This window comes from Parasteatoda tepidariorum, chromosome 11, assembly GCF_982258835.1.
Source record: "Parasteatoda tepidariorum strain Cologne lab strain chromosome 11, Ptep-v5.0, whole genome shotgun sequence".
NCBI lineage: Eukaryota > Metazoa > Arthropoda > Arachnida > Araneae > Theridiidae > Parasteatoda > Parasteatoda tepidariorum.
The window spans coordinates 73191167-73215680 of record NC_141765.1 but is presented as its reverse complement, the minus strand read 5'-3'; the positions used below and the strand labels follow the sequence as shown (position 1 = coordinate 73215680).

General features: G+C 26.8%; 1 protein-coding gene across 2 annotated transcripts in view; it reads left to right on the top strand.

The window, feature by feature from the left end:
* Positions 1–24514, top strand: part of LOC107451024 (WD repeat-containing protein 48) — a 77011-nt gene that overhangs the window by 50701 nt on the left and 1796 nt on the right. The window contains exons 17-19 of one of the 2 annotated variants that reach the window (XM_016066991.5): positions 4623–4699; positions 10271–10478; positions 14504–14612. In XM_016066991.5, coding sequence (XP_015922477.1) covers positions 4623–4699; positions 10271–10478; positions 14504–14596 — 378 coding nt within the window. In that variant the 3' untranslated portion in view covers positions 14597–14612. Of the gene's footprint in view, positions 1–4622; positions 4700–10270; positions 10479–14503; positions 14613–24514 lie in introns of those variants that run through there. The other variant, XM_016066990.5, reaches the window with a different exon arrangement.

The window sequence follows — 24514 nt, the reverse complement described above, 5'->3', positions numbered from 1 at the left end:
AAGACGGAAATCTGACTTTTTTTTTTCTGTCCTTAAAAATCTTTTTAGGTCTACGTTATTGGTCTACTTTCTTATGTCCTGTTGTTATTTTATCAAAAGACAGATGAATAAATATTTTTTGTACAGTATTTAAACTTGATGTATTATGGTAAAGCTTTCTTAGATAGCTTGCATATGTCGATGGGGTATTGTGTATGTTAGGTATTTCAGTCAAAAAATTTTCAGTCTTGGCCTTTTTTCCAACTTGCACCCATGACTTCAGATGAAGGAACAGGGATTTCATTGTCTATCTTAAGTGTAATATAACATTCATTCTAATGTGTAATACTTGAAAAGTTCTGGCATGTGATTCTTCCTCTAATTTGTAGAATTCTGCCAATCTCAAGACTGTTGATTCAATAATTTATGTTCCAAAAAAATTTCTTAGTGCTCCACTAATTTTAAAGTTTCTATTCCGTTACTTATGTGATTCTCCAAGTGCAAAAAAAAGGAAGATGTAATTTTGTTCAATATATGTAATTTTGTTCAATATATGTATTCTTTTATGTATGCATACAAATGACAGTCACTATGTCTCTCCTTTGCACAGAAGGATAAAAAAAAAAAATTAAGCGCTAAAGAAACACAAAAGCTACATTGAAAAAGAATTTTATATAAATTCTTCCAGCAATTTTATGTTCGAGGTAACATGAAAATGCTTTTTATAAATCCATAATAAAAACAGCTTGTAACCTTAAATACTTTTATTTGAATCATAGGGCGGTTGTGCAGACAATTAGTTGCCTCATTTGCAAAACATTTTCATTAAGAATTTTGTAGAGTCCATCTGCTTTATGATTCTGAGTGTTACTGCAAGAAATATGTAAAAATAATTTTGGAATTAGTTCCTTCACATGGTTGATTGAATTAGCTTGTACTTGACTAAACCCCAACATGAATCTGTAATTAATTCAAAACTGTTTTAAATATATTTGCCACAAAAGAAACTTTTGTTATGCATGTTTTTTATTTATATAAAATTCACAAAGAGTATCTACGTACCTGCGAAGTCTTCTGTTTTTTAGCAAAAACTCCTGTATTTTAAGGCTATCTCCTGTTAACCTGTATATTCTCAAATTTCTCTGCATTTGATGAAGAAATTTAAAAGAAAATTTTTGGCAATAAAATATCCGCTATTGGCAAAATACTTCTCTTATTTCTCAACAGATGGTGCTATTGCCAGTACTGCAGTATGTTGAGTGTTTATAGTTTAAGTAATTATAAATAATGGTTTAAATAAATCTTTTTTTGATTAAGATTTTTATACATATTTTTTATTTCACTAAATGTAAGTGCTTTTATTATTTCCAATTTCGACTTACATGATTATGCATGGTGTATTAAAACCTTACTCATAGCCCAAAAAATATTGATAGAAAAATCTATGTTATTTTAATTCTCCAATGTATGCATCTATCCTTTCATACCTTGTCTGTGAGCTTTTAAATCTAGACATGGTTCAAAATGTATGTTTCCAAATGTGGAGATAGCTTGAAATGCATGTTTTCAAAAATAGACACAGCTCAAAATGTATGTTTCCAATATGGATGCTGCTGGAAATGCATGTTTAGGAAAATGGACATAGCTGAAAATGAGTGTTTTTGAAAATGGACATAGCTTGAAATGTGCCTTTACAGTGTTAAGCAATGAGCCCAAAATTTTAACGCCATAACAAAACCCTTAATGCAGCCAGGAAAATTTGTGGGTGAGGTTTTAAAATTTTAAGCTTTAATACCCATAAATTGTCTCTACAAATTTGCTGAAACTTTAAAATATTTCACTACTATTGAACATAATTGTTAAATTACTTATAAAATTTTTTATGTCTTACACAGTAGGCAGTTTATTATACAGTACAGAAGGCCGTAATAACTTTTCATATAATAATCAGATTTTAACAGACTATGATATAGTCTTCATGATTAGGGGTACTAACTTGAAACAGAAGTGATCAAGAATGTAATAGATTGCATTAATTGATTATATTATTGAATTACTTGTCATCATGATTACAACTTATCAGACTTTTGATTACAACTGTAACTGTAATTACAAGTAACCTAAATACAAAATACAAGCAGACCAGCCACTTCTTACTTTTTCAGATGAAGCAGTGGTGGACACAGAAAATCATTCTAAGGGGTTTTAAAATTCATAATCTTAGTTTTACTTTTCATTTAAAATATTTCAGTTGAACACTAAAATAATGCATTTTTTATGTCTTACACAGTAGGCAGTTTATTATACAGTACAGAAGGCCGTAATAACTTTTCATATAATAATCAGATTTTAACAGACTATGATATAGTCTTCATGATTAGGGGTACTAACTTGAAACAGAAGTGATCAAGAATGTAATAGATTGCATTAATTGATTATATTATTGAATTACTTGTCATCATGATTACAACTTATCAGAATTTTGATTACAACTGTAACTGTAATTACAAGTAACCTAAATACAAAATACAAGCAGACCAGCCACTTCTTACTTTTTCAGATGAAGCAGTGGTGGACACAGAAAATCATTCTAAGGGGTTTTAAAATTCATAATCTTAGTTTTACTTTTCATTTAAAATATTTCAGTTGAACACTAAAATATTTTAAATAATATAATAATAACTTAAAAGAAAATTTTTTTAACTAATAGTTAGTTTTCGTTAGTAAGTTTAATTTATTACGCAGTGAATAATATGTTTATTAATTTACATTGATAAAATATGTGGATTGAGTAAAAATAAAGAAAAATTTCATTTTTCACTTTAGTCCATTTTCCTAGGTCATTTGAGGAAGTGGATACAGAAGATTCTCTGCACAAAAGTAATTTCTTCATATTATGGAACATCTTGAATAACTTTTGATTTAATGATCGGATTTTTCATGCACTAAGGCTCAAACTTAATGGTTCACAGAGGGAACCTTAAATATGCTAAGTAATTAGTACTGGCAATATTTTTAATTATATTATGGACAATATTAGATAACTTTTCAAATGTACACAAAATTTCAAATGTACATGCCATGTTCAATTGTGCACAATTCAAATGCAACACAATCACAAATGCTTCACGTTAATAAATACCAATTTAAAATACTAGAATTTTATGTAAACCAAATGATTAAGAGCCTAAATGTAATAAAAATTAACTTATCAAAATACAATAAATTTATGAAAAAAATCTTACTAGGTGCAAAATTGTACCATATTTAACAATTGTGATCCCGTCACTTTATCATAATTTGATTTGAAATACCTGAATATTATTCAATCAAATGCTCGCCTAAATATGCCTAAACAAGTAAAAATCTTTACTATAATTCAATGAAGTATTAAAAATAATTAAATGAAATAAAAATAAATCTTGTTTTGCACAAAATCCTACAACACAAAATAATCACCAAGGCATCCTGTTGCTTTTAACTAGTTTTAAATTTTTACCTATATAATGATAACAGCTAAAAACCTTTCAAATAATTTTTAAAAGATATATTTAAAAAAATAAAGAAATCTCTTTTTGCAAAAATTAAAGCATAAAATGGTCACGATTGCATTATTTCTTTTATAATTACAATAAACATATAATCTCGTTTTGCACAAAATTAAGGCATAAAATTATTGATAAATTTTTAATATCCCAGCTATAAATATATCAAATGATTAAGCAGCTAAAAATTTTTAAAATAAACGTTAAGAATAGAATAAATAATGCAGTTCACGCATCCCTCTTTTATCTATGTGCTCATAATGTTGCATCATTTTTGCTCTAGCATCTCTAAATTTCGAAATCGTATATTTCCGAGTCCCAAAAATATATAAGAAATAATATCAGAATATATAAGTAACTACGGTAAAAATAATAAAGTTGAATTTCAGCTGAAAGTGGGGATGAACTTGACCTTAAAAATAGATTATTTAAGCATCTCACCCCACTCATTTGTTTCCGAAAATGACTTGCATATTTTTCTTTCACTTTTTTTTCATCACACCTGCTGCAGAAGAAAGTAATTTTCAAGCTCAGTCATTTTTTATAAATATGCATTTTGAGCTATATCCATTTTTGAAAACATGCATTTCGAGCTGTATCCATTCTCTTAAATATTCATTTTGAGCATTTTTCATTTTCTTAAATTCATTTAGAGCTATGTCTGTTTTCATAAGCACACATTTCAAGCTATATTCAGATTTAAAAGCTCTTCGATGACCTTATACTATCATTACCCCTTAGCATTGATCAATCTCTCTCTAGTAACCTCTATAACCATTCATTGTTCTTTTGGTAAAAGGCATAAATGTCATTTAACTATTTAGCCTTGTAATTTTATAAATAAATTCTTAATTTGTGTATTACAATGTATGCTTCTCAAAAGTCATCCATTCATTATTATTTTAAACATTTAAAAAGAAAATTTTTAATTACAAATTAGTTTAGCATGATGTTTATGATCTGAGAATTTAGTAGTGATGTTTTGTATTAGTGAATAATTTTACTTATATACACTTTCTTCCATACTTTTGTTAATTCTTGCTTTTGTATTGTTAATTTGTGCTGTGTTAGAAGGTAATAACTTTATTACTTTTGCAGAAAAATATGCCTAGGTTCAATAAAATACCTTTCTGTCTTCTTCCTGTGCAATCATCTGGTGCAAAACCTCTTCGAAAGTACGTATCATTAAGACATATATGCTAAAGTTTAAAACTGTTGAGGGTTATTGTTTTTCCCTTGCAATTTTCTTTTACCCTATGAGCCTCCCTAATTCTTATAAAATTGTATATTCTTACTTTAATTTGCTCGTGTTTTAGTCAAGGATATTTTATGTTATTTTCTTTCTTTGTTAGTTAGCATGAATATGTTATTTGATTTTTCATTAATCATTTGGGTGATCAGACAAATTAGCAAATTCTGAAGAAGGTTTCACCTTGTGCACCGTTCCCTTTAGGGTAAAATTTGTCTTGCTAGAAATACTGCCTTTGCTTACAGGTAAAAAGTAAACCCATGTCTCCAAGGCTAGTTGAGGCTCTTTCCCTTAATCGAACTTCACTTGTTATTATTTTATTGATCATAGAAGCTTTCTGGGATTTTTTTTTTTTTTTTACTTGAAATTTTCACTACCTTTTTCAACGAATTTACTGCTGAGGTCTAATATTAAAGGCAAAATTTCATGATAACTAACAGTGGGGCAATATTTGAGAGATTTTTTTTTAATAATAAGCTGTTAATATGTATATGAAGTTGGGTTAAGCTTGAAGTAAAATGCTGTAACAAATAAAATTTTATTGCTACATTTTATTTCTAAAAAATTTTGCAAAATAAAAATTTAATTTTGAGGTTTGTGCCATTCTCACATTACTCAGTTCTTATTATTAGAATACTTTCATCACATTTTATTGTATTGACCCTGATTTGTGTTTTGAGAACAGGTTTATTAGTTTTTTTAAAAACCTGCTGAGATAAGCCTTATCTTGTAGAATGGCACAAAATACACAATTTCGGTAAGTATTACGAGTTTACAGGCCCATAAATTTACTAAATATTTAATTTAAATATCTATTCATTAAACTTCGATCCACATCACAGCAAATATAATGTTAGGAGAACCCTAGTTTTTAAGGAATGTTTGAACCTTGAGTTGAAATATGTAAGAGTGGACATTCTGTCAAAAGTTTGTTGTAGGAATTGTTTATAAACCACATTTGTTTTTTTATTTGGCTATCACTTTGCTTCTATTTATTTAAAAATAATTGTTGAATAAGATAATTTGATATCCTTTTTTCTTTTTGAAAAATATAGGAAATAAAATATATATGCAGTACAGAACCCGTTGTCCGGAAATCAGAAAACCAAAAAACCGGAACGAAATTCGATAAATTTTCCCACCATTTTTTAAAAAAAAAAATTTTTTTTTTTCCTCGTAAGATTTTAGGATTTTTTGTTCTTTTTTGAAAGATGTTTACCTTACCATCATTTTGGAAATAATCATTAGTGTATTACTCCATCGTTTTTTCTTCTTTTTAAGATTATTTCCAAAAAAAAAATTTTTTTTAGTTGGGTTTAACAATAAAAAAACGGCTTTTTGTAGCAATTCAGAAAACCGGAAAAATTAGTTATCCGGAATAGCGATGGTCCCGATCATTCCGGATAATTGGTTCCCTACTGTATATATATATTTTTATGATACCGATGTGTTTAATTTTGGCAAACATTACTGACTAAAGTGAAACATTACTAACTCTGTTGTATTTACCTACAAATGTTTAAAACAAGTTTAAATATTGTTCTAACTTCTTTATTCTCTCAATGTATTATTTTTGAGTTACTGAAATGAAATAGTCATACAAAATACCTGACTTGAATTAAATATTTACTAATGTAAGCATTGAAAAACCTAGTCAGTCATACTCCTTAGAACAATCTATAAAAAATTTATCCAGTTTTCATGACGCAAACATTAAGTGGCATTTCTGCAACAAGAAAATAACACTAAGTAAAATAAAAATCATGTACCTTTGTTAACATTTTGAAGTGAATGGAGGTAACCCCTTAGACCAACCTCCGTTCACAACCATTTTACTATGGAACAGAGAGTAGTCCCTCCCAAGAGGTTTCACTGTATGTGTGTATATATATATATACATACATATATATATACATATATATATATACATACATATATATACATATATATATATATACATACATATATATATACATATATATATATACATACATATATATACATATATATATATATACATACATATATATATTTAAATATATACATATATATACAATTTGCACTAGGTTCAGCACGCTTTGAAATCTAATATAGCACTTAATTTGCAATAGAAATTAAAGTTATTTATCACTTCTTCTATGCGTACAGCAAATACCTTTTTAGTCAAAAATATTGCCATTTCTAATCTTTCGCTTTTGGGCAATTCCATATGTGACGGAATGACATTTTGACTTGCAAAATAACAATTAATTGAAGTTTCTATGTATCTAATTTCAAATAAAAAAAAATTTTTCTCATGCATATCATTATTATTGGCATAATGCGCTTCATAAACTAAAAAAACAGGATTTTCTATCTTTTTTACTTTTAATTTTACGAACTTTTTATTTGCGTGACGGAATGACATTTTGGCAACCAAGCTTTTGGCATGCCGCTTAGAACTGGTAGTTTCTGCGAATTTGCAGCTATTATTTTTCTGAACTATTTTATACTTTTAGTATAATGTGTAAGCAATGTAAAATGTGAATTTGGAAAATTAACCTCAGGTTGGCTAGCAGTTATTAACATATATTTGCTGTGACGGAATGACCGTGACAGAATGACAAAAAGTTTAGTAGAAGAAAGCCTTTATTTAAAAAATGTTTTATTAATATGTAAATGATAAACAGAATGTAACAGATAAACAGAATTAATATTTATGTAAGAATTAGTAAAAATTTCAACAGTTTGAAAATTAGGTTGTCTCTGAAGAGGTTTTATATCTAACTTGCCAATGTCACATCTTATCTTCGTTCTCAGGAAATTTATGCATTATTAAGACATGTGACGGAATGACGTAAAAGAAGTTACTTTTATTTTATATATTAAACTTAAAATGTTTAAATTTTGTTCTATATGCATATTTTTATCAAAATATTGCAAAAGAAAGATACATTTCTTTTATTTTATAAGTATTTTTCAAGAAAACAATTTGAGCACAAATGTGAACAATTAACTTGTCTGCCATGTGATTACTTTAGAATGCTGCCAGATTCAAAAAAATTAAAATTATCAAAAATGAAACGGCAATACGCAGACTTTGACTATTTTGGAACATATTCTTAAAATTAAAATATGCAATTCATAAAAAAAAAAATTCACTTAAAAGTTGACACTTCCGTGGAATTGCCCTTTTGTTAATTATAATTTATTTTTGTAATTAAAAATATTTTTTATAATTTTAATAATATATTGTCCCATGTGTCTTCCAGAAAGTAAAAAGACAAAATCCAAAACATTTTTATAAAATATTTGAGATAGTAAAAGTTTTGGGAAAATTGTTGTGTTTATTGTAATGTGAATTATTATTTGCAAGCAGAGTTACCAACTTTTCCGCATTGAGTGAAGTTTCTCCACAAAATTTTGAAACTTGTTATAAAAATCAAAGCATTTTTTTAAACATTTTTCCCCCTAGAAGTTCTTTTTTCTCTCATGTTATCCTTTCTAATGTCATAGCTGATGATGTCCCATCTATACAGGATTTCCAATTAAACTGACAAAATAATGAAATATTCTACTTGAAATGTAGACACGCGAGTAGGTTTTTTTAGTGACCATTTTGTTTATTTTTTACCTTGGGTTGTACTGATGCTCTTATAAACTGTTCTTTTTGTTATTGGAAAGTTTTATCCTGAGTATGTTTATTACTTTCTGAAAAATAAATGAGGGTGGAGAAAATATAAAAGGTTAAATTCTCTTAGAATAATTTATTTAAAATATTAGTATAACTTTAACAAATGAGAGAACATTGTTAACAAATTTAAACATTATGTGACCAAGCTAGCTAGCAAAAGGTATGTGAGTTAAAATACTAGTGAGAAATTGGTGGAAAAAACTGGTGAGATCTGCGAGCTGTCCAAAGATATTTTAACGGAACTTTGTGACGTATTAATAAAAATATTATTCAACAACAAGATTATTTTTAACTATGCAGAAAATCTACTGCCAGCAATGCACTCTATTTTACATTATCAATATCTTCTAGGTGACTCAATTAGCTTGACCGGCAAACAAAACTCTGCCCAATACACTGAATGCATCATTTGCTAAGCATTTTTCACTATATTTGTTCAAAATAATATATCTGACATTTGACATGAAAAATATAAAAAGCATAGTTTTTGTAAAAAAAAAAAGACATTATTCAAAATAAAAGAAAATAGCTAGATGATACAGTTTCAATGATACAGTTACAGCATATTGCACCCCATATTTTATGCTTCCTGGCAACATTTTCCTCCAAAGCTGCAAAAATGCCGAATGAAATCAAAACTAAGAGAACAAGACTTGCTGAACTCTAGAATTTTCCAAATTTTAATCCGAAACGATGTATGAAAGAAGTTGAATTGCGAAAGTACGAATCTTATTCATATTCTCACGATTTAAAAATCCAATATCATGTTAAATATTCAGAATGTTTACAAATCACATATCAATATTAGAATTTAATCGATTTAAATATAAAACTACACACTTCGTATTCACATGATTTAAAAATTGCACATCCGGATTTGCATTTATGCGATTTAAAAATTTAACATAGTGATTCCTATTCAAGTTATATGAATTGCAATGGGAATTTAAATTCATATTCACTTAATTTAAAAATTGCGTTCTATTTTTCATATCCACTCATTTTGAAACTGCACATTTTGAATTTGAATAAATAAATGTATTGAAACACTTTATTAATAAATTGAATTTTATTTTGCAATTTAATTATTTTAATGTATCTTAAACTCTACCAATACACTAAATGTAGGGCATATACATCAAGCCTCAAACCAACTCACCATTGTTTCAAAATTTTCACCATACTTTAAAATTATTAATTTATATTTATGGAGTTGATTTTAGAAATGAGCTATTTATCTCAAAGTATTTATTTATCAAAATATTTAGCTTAACATTTCGAAAAAAAATAATTTTATCAATTGTACATATCACTACTCTTTTCTGTTATATTGTTGACACTTCCTATTGCTTAGAGGAGAAGACATTTCATAGTATCCAAAAAAGAGGAAGGAAAGTGTCAAATTTCAAATAGGGCAAATTTAGATACAAGGGAATCAAAGAATTGGTAGTTTAAGAAATAAGTTGTTAATTTTTTAAAAGAAAAGCAATTATACATGAAATATAACGTGTAAAAAAGCACAATGAGAAATTTATGTTGTATTTTATCAACATGTTTTTAAGGGCAATAAAGAAATTATCAAAATATTAAATTGCTTGAGAACTTAATGGAAATTGTTTTTCTGTTAAGTTCGTAAGCTGTAAGCATGTGTTAGAAAAGTGTTTATAACTTAAACTGTATTTAAAAATTTTCCATCAAAGAATTTTTTCCAGAGGAACATTAATTTTGAAATTACATTATTTTATCCTTGGGTCAATTTATGTCAGGTGGCTATTATTAATTTGTTTTGTTCTTTTTTTATTAATTTTAACTTTTTAATTCTAGAGAGCGGTTATCTGCTAGTGATATGCTTCAAGTTCGTAAAGTTGTTGAACATGTGTATGAAAAGGTCATGGGAGCTGGTTCAGATGCTGGTTCTCAAACAGCTAGCCAATCTGGTGGTTCTGGAGGCCAAGATAAATGTGAGTCTGAAAAAGATGATGAGCGAACTTCTATTGCTGAGGAAAAAGTGGAATTATTGTGCCAAGATCAGGTTTGTGTATTTTATTTCTAAAATATCGTGTAGCGGAAGATACCATATCTAACTCTCTATTTTTCAAATAATTGTAATTCCATGACAATTTTTATCCTCAACGGATTTACCTTCTTATACAAGTCCTATGACCCTGAAGCTCTGTGGTTTTCTTTTCACCTTTTATTTTTCCCTACACTATTTCTTTGCATTGAGTAAAAAATGATGCTTGTGTTTTACACTATATAGCTGTTGTACATCATCATTCAACCAAACAACTCTGATACTCTGTAATGACTACACAATTTTACTTATATACACTGAGGGACTCCCACGTGTAGTTAGGCAAGAGATTTAAATCTGATGTCACAGTTGAATACAATACATTTTAATCTATGTAATGCATGTGGGGCATAACACTTGTTAAAAACCAGAATATAAAATAAACACATTTTCGAACTTCCTTGCTACACCATACAGCAATTGTCAATTTTTAAATAGGAATCCTCATAAAAACTAATTTCCCTTTAATTGTTAGGTTCTGATAATTTTCAATCACTGATTAACTTGCACACTAATATGTTGAAAATACTTATTTTCAATAGCATACTGATGCTAATGGTTTTTAGTCTGTTTATTATTATTATTATTTTTGTACCAACAGTTTTTGTTGCTTGTGCTCAAAATTAGAGATTAAATTGGCTGCTTCTTTTCAGTCAAAAAATGCTTAAAATTATTGACAAACACCATCACTTTGTTTCTATGTTCATGTGTTTTCGTGTAACAATATTTTATTTTCAATTTTAGTTTAAAAACAGAAATAAATGAAATAAGACTATCTAAATAAAATACAAGGCTTAAAATAATTTTTTTTAACTGAAACTTTTGTATTTCAAACATAAAAGTTAGAACTGACTACTGTTTTTCTGTAAAAGCCTAGGTTTAAAATTACTATTTGACAAAAAAAGATGAGATGATATGAATAGAAATATGTGTGACTTAAAATTAATAATTATTTTTGAATGAGATTTTTTGTACCAATAAGTTTGTGTTCTAACCTGAAGAGTTGGAATTGGCTACTTCTTTTTCTGTGAAAGCGTAGGTTAAAATAACTGAGTTTCTATGTCCAAACATTACTTATTTTGATAAAACCGTATTCTATTATCAATATATCTTTATTTAGTTGTTAATAAAAAATATTCAAAATAAATATAAATGAAATTTTTGACTCTAAATAAATTTCTTTTTTTTTTTCTTACTTTCTTTCTTTTTTTTTTTTTTTTTTTTTTTTGTACTAATTATTTTGTTTATGCTCAAAATTTAAAATATTGAATTGCCTACTTTTTCTTTTCAGTGATATAAATGCAGAAAAAACACTTTATTTTCTTTTAAACTAATGTATTGTGTAATGTTATCTGTTAGCTGTAATGGTAATAATTAATTACGAAGTATGTTCAAACGCAAACATCTTCATTGATAGCGATAGATGAACTGAACTTCGATTCTCAAACTGGGAGTTTACTTACTAGGTATTGCTAAAACGCAATAAGGAATTATGATGTTCCAGATGTCACATGGCATATTGTTCAAAATATAAGTAATTAAAAAGGTTTTTCTTTGTTCATAAGTTAAGTAGAGCTCGTTACAATAATTACATAAAATTGCGTATCTTTTGTTTAATTCTGGTAACTTGATTTGCAACCAACCACTTATAAGATTGTCCTAGGTTTTTATGAAAAGTTCTATATTTTTTTAATGCTTTTGTTGTTAGGATTATAAAAGGTTTTGCCCCCTGCTCGCTATTTCTCTTCTGTCGCCGGAACTGCTTGCACAGTTCTTTTTAGATTGCCTCACAATCTTAACTCTATGCTCATTTTTCATACTTCTACACTAATGCCTTTAGTGACTTTCTTATGTACTGCAAAAATACAATAATTTTATTGAAAATTGCTTCATAAAAATTCATTTCTGTATAATTAATAAAAATATTGTTAATAAAATAATTTACCGAAAAAATATAATTTAAAATAATTAACTTTTTTTTAAAAAAAAGTGAGTTTAAAATATGAATTTATTCTGGTCTATTTATTTTAAAATTATTAAAGGAAGATAGTATTGCTTCAGCAGTAGTGTTTAACTGAAATCTACTTCCTGCTTGGTGGTTGCTTTTGTGTAATTCCCAAAAACCACTACTACTTTACAAAATAAGAGTTTTTCAACTCATGGATTGAGCAACAGTAGTGTAATGTTTGTAATCTACTTTTTATCCTTATTTTGTAAAATAATCTTTTAGAGAAGATTCTTGAGAATCTTCTCATCCAAAGAGAATGTTGAGAATATTCTCCTAGCCAATATTTATATGATTAATAGCCTTTTGCCTCTGAATTAATTATCCCAAAAATTCAAAAATACATTGAGAATAAGTATAATTGCAAACAATTAATAAATTTGATCATGTTATTTAAAAAGTAATAATATATTTCATTTAAGATTTGTTATTCAAGATAAAATAGCTGTATAGTAATTAAAATAAAGAAAAAAAATTTGGAAATTGTTCTCAAAACATTTACTAAGTAAGAATAAAGAGTTCTGATTTTGAAAGGTGAAAAGTACAAAAAGTAGTAAAAAGTACATGTACTAGGACTAAGGAAAAAAGTAACTATTTTCAAGTACACTTAGAGGAAATTGAAAATTCATAATAGCCTTAACTTTTATCAAAATAAGTAAAAACAAAATTTTATTGATTAAATTGAAGAAAAAAATATTAATTTCACATTCTCATCTATTTTACAAAATAATCGTAGTTCAAAAGTTAATTTTTGTATTTCTCAAGTTTATGATTAATAACAAAAATTCTAGAGTTTTATTAATACATACTTAATTTCATTTATATAAAGCATGGTTTTTTTACAATGTTTTATTTTTTAAAATTAAGTGCTGGAAATGCCAGAAACTTTTGGTTTAAAAATGTTAATTGAATTATTTAAATTAATTTTCTGTGTGCTCAAGTAAAAAAAAAAATCCAAATTATAAAAATAAAAAATTCAAACACAATTTTTTACAGCATGGTGCTAAAAGTAAATTTATTGTCTTTTATAATTATTATTTTAGTAACAATGAGAGAAAAAGAACAATTTAATCTTTTTATAAAATGTTGGTAATTATAACTTAATTCCATTCATTATTATAATTCGTCAATTAATATGTAGTCTATGTTTTGTTTAAGATAAATAGTTAGCTACAGGAAGTACAATTAGTAACAGAAGTAAGCTGTTAAATTAATAGGTTATACATCCAATTTATAAATTTCAAAAAAACTTTTTTTAGACAATTTTTAAAAATGTTTCAGTAAAAAAGCAGCAATGTTCTTTGAAAAAAATATTTCTATGAAAAAATTCGATATTACAAGTAAAAGTAGATACTTCTGCCGTTATTTTGTTATTGTGATGTATAATAGTGAATATACCTAATTTGAAATTGTTTTCCATTTGAAAATGATAAATGAACTACATTTCATATAATATCATATATCATCATGTAATTTATGTTTTTTTTTTTTTTTTTTTTTTGAAATGTTATATTTATTTTCTCAGGAGAAAATTCTTTTCCTCCAAAAATATTCTCCCTTCACATCTCCTGTATCCTATTCCTGTATGTTTTACAGTGTAGTGTTTCTCAAAAAGCTCTAAAAAAAATTTTGAATTTTATACAAATGAAAATTTTGATATCCTAAATTTTTAAAACATGCTTTAAATTAAATAATTTTTAAAAAATTCACAATTTTTATAGAAATGTTTGAATTGCTCAATAATCAATTTCTTTAAAATATAAAAAAATAATGATTTTAATTTATTAGTCAATTATAAAAATTAAATTTAATAGAGCAAAAGATTCTTTGATGCTCAATTATCTAAAAAATTATGGCTAATAGCTTTGAGCTTTTACTGTATTGTTTTCAATTGCATATTTTTTGTTTTCTCTATAGATGGAAATATATATATATACTAAAATAGTAATTTCTATATGTAGTTTTTATTTTCTTGTAGGTACTGGATCCTAATATGGATTTAAGAACTGTTCGTCATTTCATTTGGAAAAGTTCAAATGATTTGGTGTTACACTACAGAGCTATCAAATAAATATATTTTAATTACATATTACGCAATGAAATGTAAAGTGACACAATATAGTTGTGATGATTAAATTGAATATTTAATCATCATTTTTTAATCGAAACTTAAACTCATTGCCCCTTTTTAAATTATCTTTTTGAATGTTATTATTTCTCCAAAAAATATCCTTTGAATTTGATGAAAAATAATTTATTTTAAAATCTTTATTTGATAACAGAATATTAAAAAAAAAAAAAAAAAAAAAAAAAAAAAAAAAAAAAAAAAACCATTCTAAAAGTGTATTTAAAATTTTATTTTTACCTAAAGGAGCCTATTTTTACCTAACTGAGGGATTTTATTTCTTGTCTACTTTCACTTTTTATTTTTGTCAGCCATATACTTTCTAATTATTCTTTCAGAAAAATTATTTATTTACAATGTGTGTTTGACCAACGATTTTAGGGATGCACAAACTTTTTGAGTGAAGGGCGGGCCACTTGCACAGCAGATTGATCAACAAAAGTCCACATACCCTAGTATTTATACAGGTCGATGGGAATTATGGCTATTTTTATGTAAACATCTAAGTTTTGGACTCTTAAATTCTTTTAGTCAAACAATTTAGTAATATATTTGTGAAAACTCAAATGCTTTCAAATATTAAAATTTATTTAAACCTGAAGAATACCAAGCTGGTGCTTTCAAAAGAAGAAAAATTCTTCTTTCTTATCAAGAATTATATTTATTGTAAAAAATATAAAGATAGAGAAAAACCTTTTTTTTTTCTATCACATCACAAAGGTTTATTTAAAAATAAGTTAACTATAACGTTCATAGAGTAAAAGTAAAATAAATCAATACTTAATTGAACAATGTTAATCAAAATTTAATATTTAGATGAAAGAAATTTTATATTTGTCTAAATTGATTTAAGACAAACACACTATAATGCAAAATAAGACTGAGCATTTAGGTGAGAACATATTTTCAAATTTAGGACATTTATATTTAGTGAATTATAAATTATTTTTATGAATATTAAATCTTAAACTGTTTTTTAAGCTGTAAACGGTTAGAAAAATATATAGTTTTTTTTAATTGTGCTCAAAATTTTATGTGTTGTATAATATTGAATTAATAATATAGAGATTTTCAAAAAACCATGTGAAAATGAGTAGCAATGACTGCCAGAAAAGCAATCTTTTAATAGATTGATGATGAAATTTGCACAAATAACGGAAATTAAAAGAGCAGTTAAAATGCGCAGTTCGGGTTTTGCGAGTCGTAATAATGTATTAAAAATATTGAGATTTTCTAAACAACATTAAAAGGTGTAGGAATAACTGCTGAAAGAATAAAAATAAATTCCTCAGTTTTAAAAGTTCCTTAGATTTGTAATCAACTTGGCACAAATAAAGTGCGCAATTTGATGTGTGATTTGAGTGCCTATATACATATTAAAAATATTGGGAGTATTAAAACCATGTGGAATTGCGATACAAAAGCCTTTAAAAAACAGCTTGGATTTATGATGAAATCGGCATTAATAAAGAACATCAAAAGAGATGTTAAAAGGCACAATTCTATGTGTGAGAGTTATAGTATAATAAAAATATCAAAACTTTAGAAACTAAATCCAATGATAACTGCTAAAATTACAATCACAAAGTCTCTATTAATAAAATGAACACAAGGTTCATAAAAAATAACTTGATTTCGAAATGTCCGTGTCACAATAGTATCTTGTTATAAATATAAAGACCGTGGAAATCCGTAACAATAATCGACAAAAAAGCTGCCTAGATTTGGGATGAAATCTACACAGTTTGAGTGCGTTTAAAAGTGTTGATTTCTTTTTTCTTTTTTTTTCAAAAAAGGTAAAAATTTTATTTTTCACTATGTTCAGGTGCCACCCTGTGGCGTACTTCAGCAGCTGACTTGCCGCATGTAGCTCATAGGCCAAAAGTTGTGCATCCCTAAACTTTTTATGCTCTTTTCTTGTTCATTGAAATAAATTCTAGGAGTAACCACCTTTGTGATAAAAAAAAGTTTAAAAGAAATCATTTTTTATCTTAAAAATAACATCTGTTTGGAACATGCTAATTTAACAGTGTGCAAAAAATCAGTAGTCTGTAACCTTTTAGTAACTGAATATCAAAAGCTTGGACTCTGAAACAGAACGTTTATATTTGTGAACATTTAGTAGCTGCATTATTTTATGATTGTAAATTATATGAAAAGTATTGTGTATTTTAAATGATTTAATGCTTACATTACATTAGTTTAAGTAATATTTTAAAGTACACAAAAAGTAAAGAGTTAAATAGGATTTAGCTCTGGATCTTATTCCAAGGTTCTTGTTAAAAATATATCTATGCATATTTTCAGAAAAATTCGATAGAAATAATAATGCAATGATTATTTAGAATCAATTATTTTAAATCTCTAAATCAATTATTATTTATAATCAATTATTATTTATAATCAATTATTATATATCTCTAATACTATTATTAAATATCTTATGACTTATTTATGAAAGCAATCTCTGCTTATACATTAACAATCTTTTATTTTGTATTTAAAAATTAATTTTTGATTTGTGACCTTGTTTTTTTTTTTTTTTTTTTTATTCTAAGTGCTTTTCTATCTCAAGACTATTCTTCCTTTGTACTTCTTTTTCTTGGCTGTATTTTCTGATGCTTTTTTTCTCTGATTTCCTATTGAAATGCATCTTATATAACTCTAAATGTATGATATATAAGATATCTTACATAAAAGCATTTCTCATTGTAATTTTTCTCTTATTAGAGCTCGATTGATTTAACTAGTTTATATAAAAAAGTGAGTAAGTTGAATATACAATATTACCCATGTTATACCCTCATTAAAAATCTTAATATGTTTAGTTTTGTGGAGATAATTTTTTTAAGATTGTATATGTATGTATATATAATATGCAGTACAAAGTCCCATATCCGGACATCCGTTTACCAGAAGGGTCTCTTTTCCGGACACTTTTTAACAATCAAAATAAACAAAACTCTTACCTTTACAAAAAAAAAGTAATAATAAATCAATTTTTTTCTTTCTTTTTACATTTGTGAGTTGTTAAGCAAAATATGCAGGGATGAGAATCCTCTACTTTTCTTCTGCTAATTTTCGCTTCTTAATGATTTTTACCCGACTATTTTTTTTTGTTCGATTTTTGTCAGGTTTCCACTATAATATGAAAAAAATTAGATATCAAAAACCGTCATTACACTACATCGCGAAAAAATATTTTACTCTCGCTTCGCTTACATTTTTCTCACATAAGGTTATTACAGCACATAAGGTTATTACAATTTCAGAGTGCTCAAAAAATTCACATTTTGAAAGAATTGCAGATTAAGATGAAATTGTGATGAGTAAAGCAGGTCATTAAGTGATTATTCAAAAGCACAATTCAAAATTTGCAGATTGTAATAATATTACATTAAAATTACATTTGAAAAACTAAGTGGAAATCTCAAACTGTTGAAATGCGATCCACGAAACCACCTGAATCATAAAATCGTCACAAATCAAGTGCATCAAAAGGTAATTCTACAAAAAGGAAACTACTACTAAATGTGTGATTCAGAATTTGCGGAATGTTATAATGACACATTAAAATATCAAGATTTTTGAAAAACATGCAAATCTGTAACAAAAGCTGTGAAAATAGCACAACCACATGGATTTTTTCGTTGTTTGTTGAAATTGAAGTTAATTAACGTCTATTTGTTATTTTTTATTGAATAACGATATTTTAATGTTTGTTTACCTGAAAAATCTATTTTCTAGACTTGCCTAAGTCCTAGCGATTTGGATATGGGACTTTCCACTATATATTACATATGTAATACATAAATATATATTGATAGATTATAAATATCTACATATATATATATACAGTCATCCCCACTTAATCGCATATCGGATAATCGAATAACCCGCTTATATGAGTAAAATTTAATAAAGCCAAATCATTTTATATTAAACTAATGTCAAACTTCCCCGTTTAAGCGGCTTAAGTTGTTGTTTTTTGCCCCCGCCTAATTGCATAAAGAAGTAGTACTGAAATGAAAAGAAAAAAATTTTTTTTTGAGAAATGTTTCACCATCTAAAATGGAATTTTCCTTTTTCAGTTAAGGTAACGATACGATAGGTGGTCATTTCAATAGAAACTTCTTATTCATTAGTAGGTGTTTGGGGTAGAGTTGAAAAATTAATCAAATCTTGCTGCCAGTTTTATACATTAAAGTAAATAAAGGGGTTTTTATCCTTCCGTGACTTACTTCACACACACATCATTTAGAATGTAAAAAAGGGATAGAGTGATTTGTCTTGTGGTTAATACTTATAGTCCCCTCTTAATGCAGAAAAAGAAAAGTTTCAGACACCTAACACACTAGTGTGCAGAGTTTCTTTCTCTTAAATAGAATAATTGCTTAATCCAGTGAATAATTTTGAATTGGTTGCAAGTTGCGAGTAAAAAGGGATGATTTAAATGAATCGGAAAAGAGCAAAACAATGAATCTTAAAAACAATAAATTTCAAAATATCCTTAACTAAAATAGCGCATTAATTTGGAATTTCTCAAGTTTCGAAGATTAACACATGTAATGCATTGCTAATTTTACATGGCTTACCCGTCTGACCAAACAGTAAATAACTACAAACTAAATTTGCAAATATTAGGCAGATTTTGCTAGTTTTTCAAGAGGTTTAGCATGACATTGAAGGGAATTTATTATCGACTATGTCTACCTTTATCTATCAAAGGTACCTCAATCAAGATAGAATCAAGTTAACATGTCTTATATACTAGTGAATTGGTATTCAATATTTGTAGTGGTAGTTACACCACATTACTCCCCTTCCAGAATTTTATCTGTGATAGAATTCGATGAACGAATACCACTAGTTGATTCATGCTGTTTTTATATATATGTCATTTTTGCTCATTAAATTTTTTCTTCATTTTTTTTCCTCCCTTTTTTGTTTAATGCAATTCGCTCATTTTTTTTATATTGTTTATTACTTTGAGACTTTATTTACTTCACCAGATCTTTTTTTTCTCTTTGAGCAATTTATATTAAGCAAATCAACTGTTTAACGTGGACTATCCATCATGTTAGCGAGTTCATATCACATCCGCAGGTCACCAATGTGGGGATTTATAAATCGACTATATCAACTTTCATCTATCAAAAGGTGCCTCTTGATAGAATCAAGTTAATGTGTCTTATATACTACTGATTTGGTATTTAATATTTGTAGTGGTGTTACGCCACAACGTATCTAATTTGACTTGATATGTTGTTTTGCGAAGTACCTACCCGCGAAGCTGGCATCTGACTTCTGCATCTATCTATTTTGCCTTTGGCAACTAAGACTTTTGGCATTAGGCATAAGGAGGTAATTGGTGGCTTACAGAATGACTAGAGAACTAGTTTAATCTGGTGTATGGTATACTCCCGAGTCAAGGATCATCTTAATAGTCATTTCCTCTCCGTGGAAGTATCCATAAGTTATGTGAAGGGTAGGTATATTTGAGGTAGCTGATGGGAATCTATCAAGGGGGACATATCTGAAAAAAGTGGTGAATTATATGAAGCAAGGAATTAGTATAGTGGCGGATAAAAATCTACTAAACTGAATTTTTTAAACCAAGAATCACAATTAATAAACTTCCACTTGAAAATGTTTATTCGCTGTAAGGAGCAAGTTGGCACCTCTGGGTATATAAGTAAAGCTATTTTTGTGTGTTCTATATTGCATTTCTTCGAGCCATTTTAGTAACGATAATAATGTTAAAAAAATTTAAATGTACTCAAATTATGTGTTTCTAATAATCTTGGCTTCACTGGTGACCCCCGTAGCGATACGAACAAACTCTGTGCCGGTCACCGGTGATCCCCGTGGCGCTACGAACAAACTCTATGCCGGTCATCGGTGACCCTCTAGCATTCAACGTGTTTTCAGAAGGAATCAAATAATACTTTAGTACCTACATTATACTTATCACCAACATTGATTTATTTTTATGTAACTTTAAATAAGATTTATATTTTATGATGCTAACGCAGACAGTTTTAATTATAATTGTTTATTAATCATAAAACTGAGTTTATTTAATCAAAATGTTTTACTATGCATTGAATACCATTAAAAAGTAAAATTTTGCAAAAATTCAAGATTCAAGATTGAATATTGCTATCCCCTTTTAATCGAATAAACCGCTTAATTGCATAGATTTGGTTGGAATCGATGGTATACCTTTAACCGGGGTTGACTGTATATATATATATATATATATATGTTATAATACTTTTAGCTATATTTTATAAAATTTTACATTCAGTAGTTATTCATTGTTAACTGAAATTTAATAATTGTTTGCTTAGTAAGCTTTTATTTTAACATGTATTGATTCAGACTATAAATGATGTGTTACTGTTTAAAATCTCTTGTGCACATACAATATTTAGATAAGCTTTATTCTCATTTTTCTGTGTGTTTGGTCCATGAAGTGGAAGAAATAAAAAGGGCAAATGTGGCCAACCTTTTCGGAAAGAGTATATATAAATATATATATTTATAAATATATAGAGTAAAAGTATCCATAAGAAAAATTTTGATGTTAGCCCCTTCCAATTTTTGCCAACATACTAAAAAAAGTAAGAAGGTCAAAAAGTGTTACATATGGTATTTGTAACGAAAAATAACATTTATTTCTGTGTAAAGCTGGGTAATAGAGGTTTAAAAATATTAAAAAATAATTGTTTAGAACAATCCTAAAATACACAGTTTCAAAATTATGAATTGCAATATATACTTTATTTTTTCTTTTTGTTATTTAAAGTTTACTTGTGAATGTAGTGAAAATAAATTTTTTAAACAATGATGATCAGTGCCAAAGTTTATAAATAAAAAAGTTGTATTTTTTTTTAAAACGAAATCTTATACATTTATTAGAAAAGTTTAGCTTTTTATTGCTGATGTAAGACATTCACGTAAAGAAATCTTCTCATATATTTCAATTATTCATAAAAAATATTCATTCATTCCAATTGAAATAGTTTCAGTTCATAGTTACAGCTGGAGCCTAATTTCTCAATTTAGTGATGTAGGAATCGTGTTACATTATTTTGTTCTAATGTGTATGAATTCTAAATATTTTCACTGACATAAAAGGCTGTTTGTTTTGAAGTATAATTTAAGTTTTATTCCCTAAAAAAAAAGGAAAATGTTTTTATTTCTTGTACAAGAAGAGAAAAATATTTTGAATGGTTTACAAAAGATAACTAAACTGTTAGGTGTATTAGTTTCTGCCAATGACGAAATTGAAATTTTCAATGTTAAATGACTTTTGGATAGAAAGCTTAAAAGAGCTAAATTTTGAAATGTTTTCTTCTCCTTTTCAACTGAGAACAGTAAAAAAGTAAAAAATTATGTGCAGTACACTATCGTTGAAAAATTTGCTTCATTTTAAAAGTCAATTTTTGAAATATCTTCCTGTGTATAATACCAAATTGTAATGGTTGCAAAACCACTATAATATTGAGATAAAGCTTAAAATGTGGTTTACACTTGATAATGAGTATTTGATTATAATCAAATGTAATTCTTGTTTTAAAAATTTTGAAGAAATGCCTTTGAGTGATTTTTGGGTAAAAAATTAAGGCATATATCCTAAAATAACCAGAAAAGCTCTAAACATATTTCTGCCATTTATTTAATCCTATCATTACAAAGCAAGTTTTTTTTCCGATGCATATCAAAAAAATATTTCGGACCAAGATGGGCATTGCTTTTGATTTCGGAATTTAACTTTTAAATTCAAAGCTAGATTTTAAAGCTATTTTTATGAAAAATGATAATAATTCAGTACGTCACTGAATTTTTATCAATTTCAAGTATCTTCTTTAATCTTTAAAATTTCAGTGTGCAATATTTAAAATAAATTTTTTGCATACTTAAGATACTTCTTACTCTAAGTTAAATTCATAATTTCGTGTGCTTTATACAGATAATTAGTCTTGTTTTTATATCTTTATTTTTTCAGGTTATTTATTCATCTGAAAGGAATGTAGTTTGTGAAAAAAAAGTGTCATTAAAGATTTGAGAAACTAAAATTTTTATAAATATTTCATGAATTTAAAAAATATGGTTTGTAAAGCACACTGGTCCAAAATCACAGAGGATGAAATGATTCAAGAAACTAATGTTTATAATTAATAGTTAAACTAATAAATTGTTAAAAAAAAATAAAAAAGGCAATGTAGGATTGGGGTTCTGAAGGAAAAAAAATTCGTTAAAGGGTTCCTTGACACAAAAAGTTTGAGAACTTCAGAAGTTGAGGCTTAAGACATGCTTAATCTGCTGTGGTTCATATGTTCACATTTCTATTGCTAGAAAACTAATCAATTTTTATTATAATTTTACTTTCCACTCTAGTTTGTGTATTTTAAAATTCTGAGTGTTTTCTCACCCTTTAAAAAAAAGTATGCTGCTTTATTTGAAAAATGATTGTTTACTTGCTTTGAATGGTCAAATTTTAAATTAATATGAATTGAAATAGGATGCGAGATGGGAAAAAATCAACTAGGTTAATCATAATGTAATGTGTACTGTGTGAATGTGTGCTGTGAAAAGAAAAATGCATTATTTGTATAATCTAATTATGTATCTCAATGTATAAATCAAAATTAAGATGTCCTATTTTAGGTTAGCTTAAATTCAACTATAGAAACTTAATTTTTATTAAAAATATCCATAGTTTTTATTAAAAATATCCAGCTCTTTTTTTTTCCTCCTCAATAATTTAATTTAATTATAATAAAATCATCAGTTATAGTTTAAGAACTGATGATCTATAGTTAAGATAATTTAAAGAAGGAAAAAAAAAACTTCATTTTTTTTTTTTTCCATTAGGAAATTCTGGTTTTGGACAACTTTACTATTTTTTCTTTATTTATACTGGTGTAATATGATCTATTTTAATTTTTTCTTCGAGGGGACAAAAGGTTCTCTCTAATATTTAAAATATCTTTTAAGAATATATTGTTATTAGTTTCATCTTTATATCTATCCTTTATTTATTTATTGTTGTCTGCTAGGTTATATACTCTCTTTTGGGCTTTACAACTGGACAAGTAATTCCCACTTCATAATTTTAAAATTATGCATAATTTAGCACACAGTTGTGTTGACCTTTCAAAAAGTCTCTACTTCTCAAGTTTTCAGTTTATGAGTCTTTGCAAAGTAAAGCCATTTGACCTTAAATTTTATATAGGAACTTGTGTGGTTTATACTGAATTGCTGAAGAACTTTTTTTATTTTGGATGAATATATCTGAAGTTACTTACTCTTAAGTCAGAAATAATAATGAAAATTTTCATTATTTTTGAAGCTTCATTCTTCCATTTCAGTGAATTGACTTTAATATTTATATTTTTTTTAATTACCTGAGCTACCAACCCTGCTGTCTTAGACGACCCCTACAATAAAATGGTTTTAAAATAAAAATGAAACTAAGTAATTTTTTGAAAAATTTTGCCTCTTAAAAAAATCTTAGATTAGTGATATCGGATTGTTTTTATATTCCATTCAATTACTAATATATCATGGTGGGGAATCAATTAAATTTATTACACAAATGATAAAGCAAAGATTTTACTTCCGCTTTAAATTTTAGAGAAATGTCTGAAAGGGGGAGACACTGAATGCTTTGAACAGCATTAGAAATAGAAAGTTCTAGTTCACTAAAACTAGAATTTTTAAAAGAGTGATGCTTTGTTTCAAATGGTTATTCTTTTAAACTTATATGAAAGTTATTATTTTAAACAGGAAAATAATAAAAAATTTTGTTGAACTTTTTAAAATTAAATTCCTATTGCTCTAAAACTTTTTTCG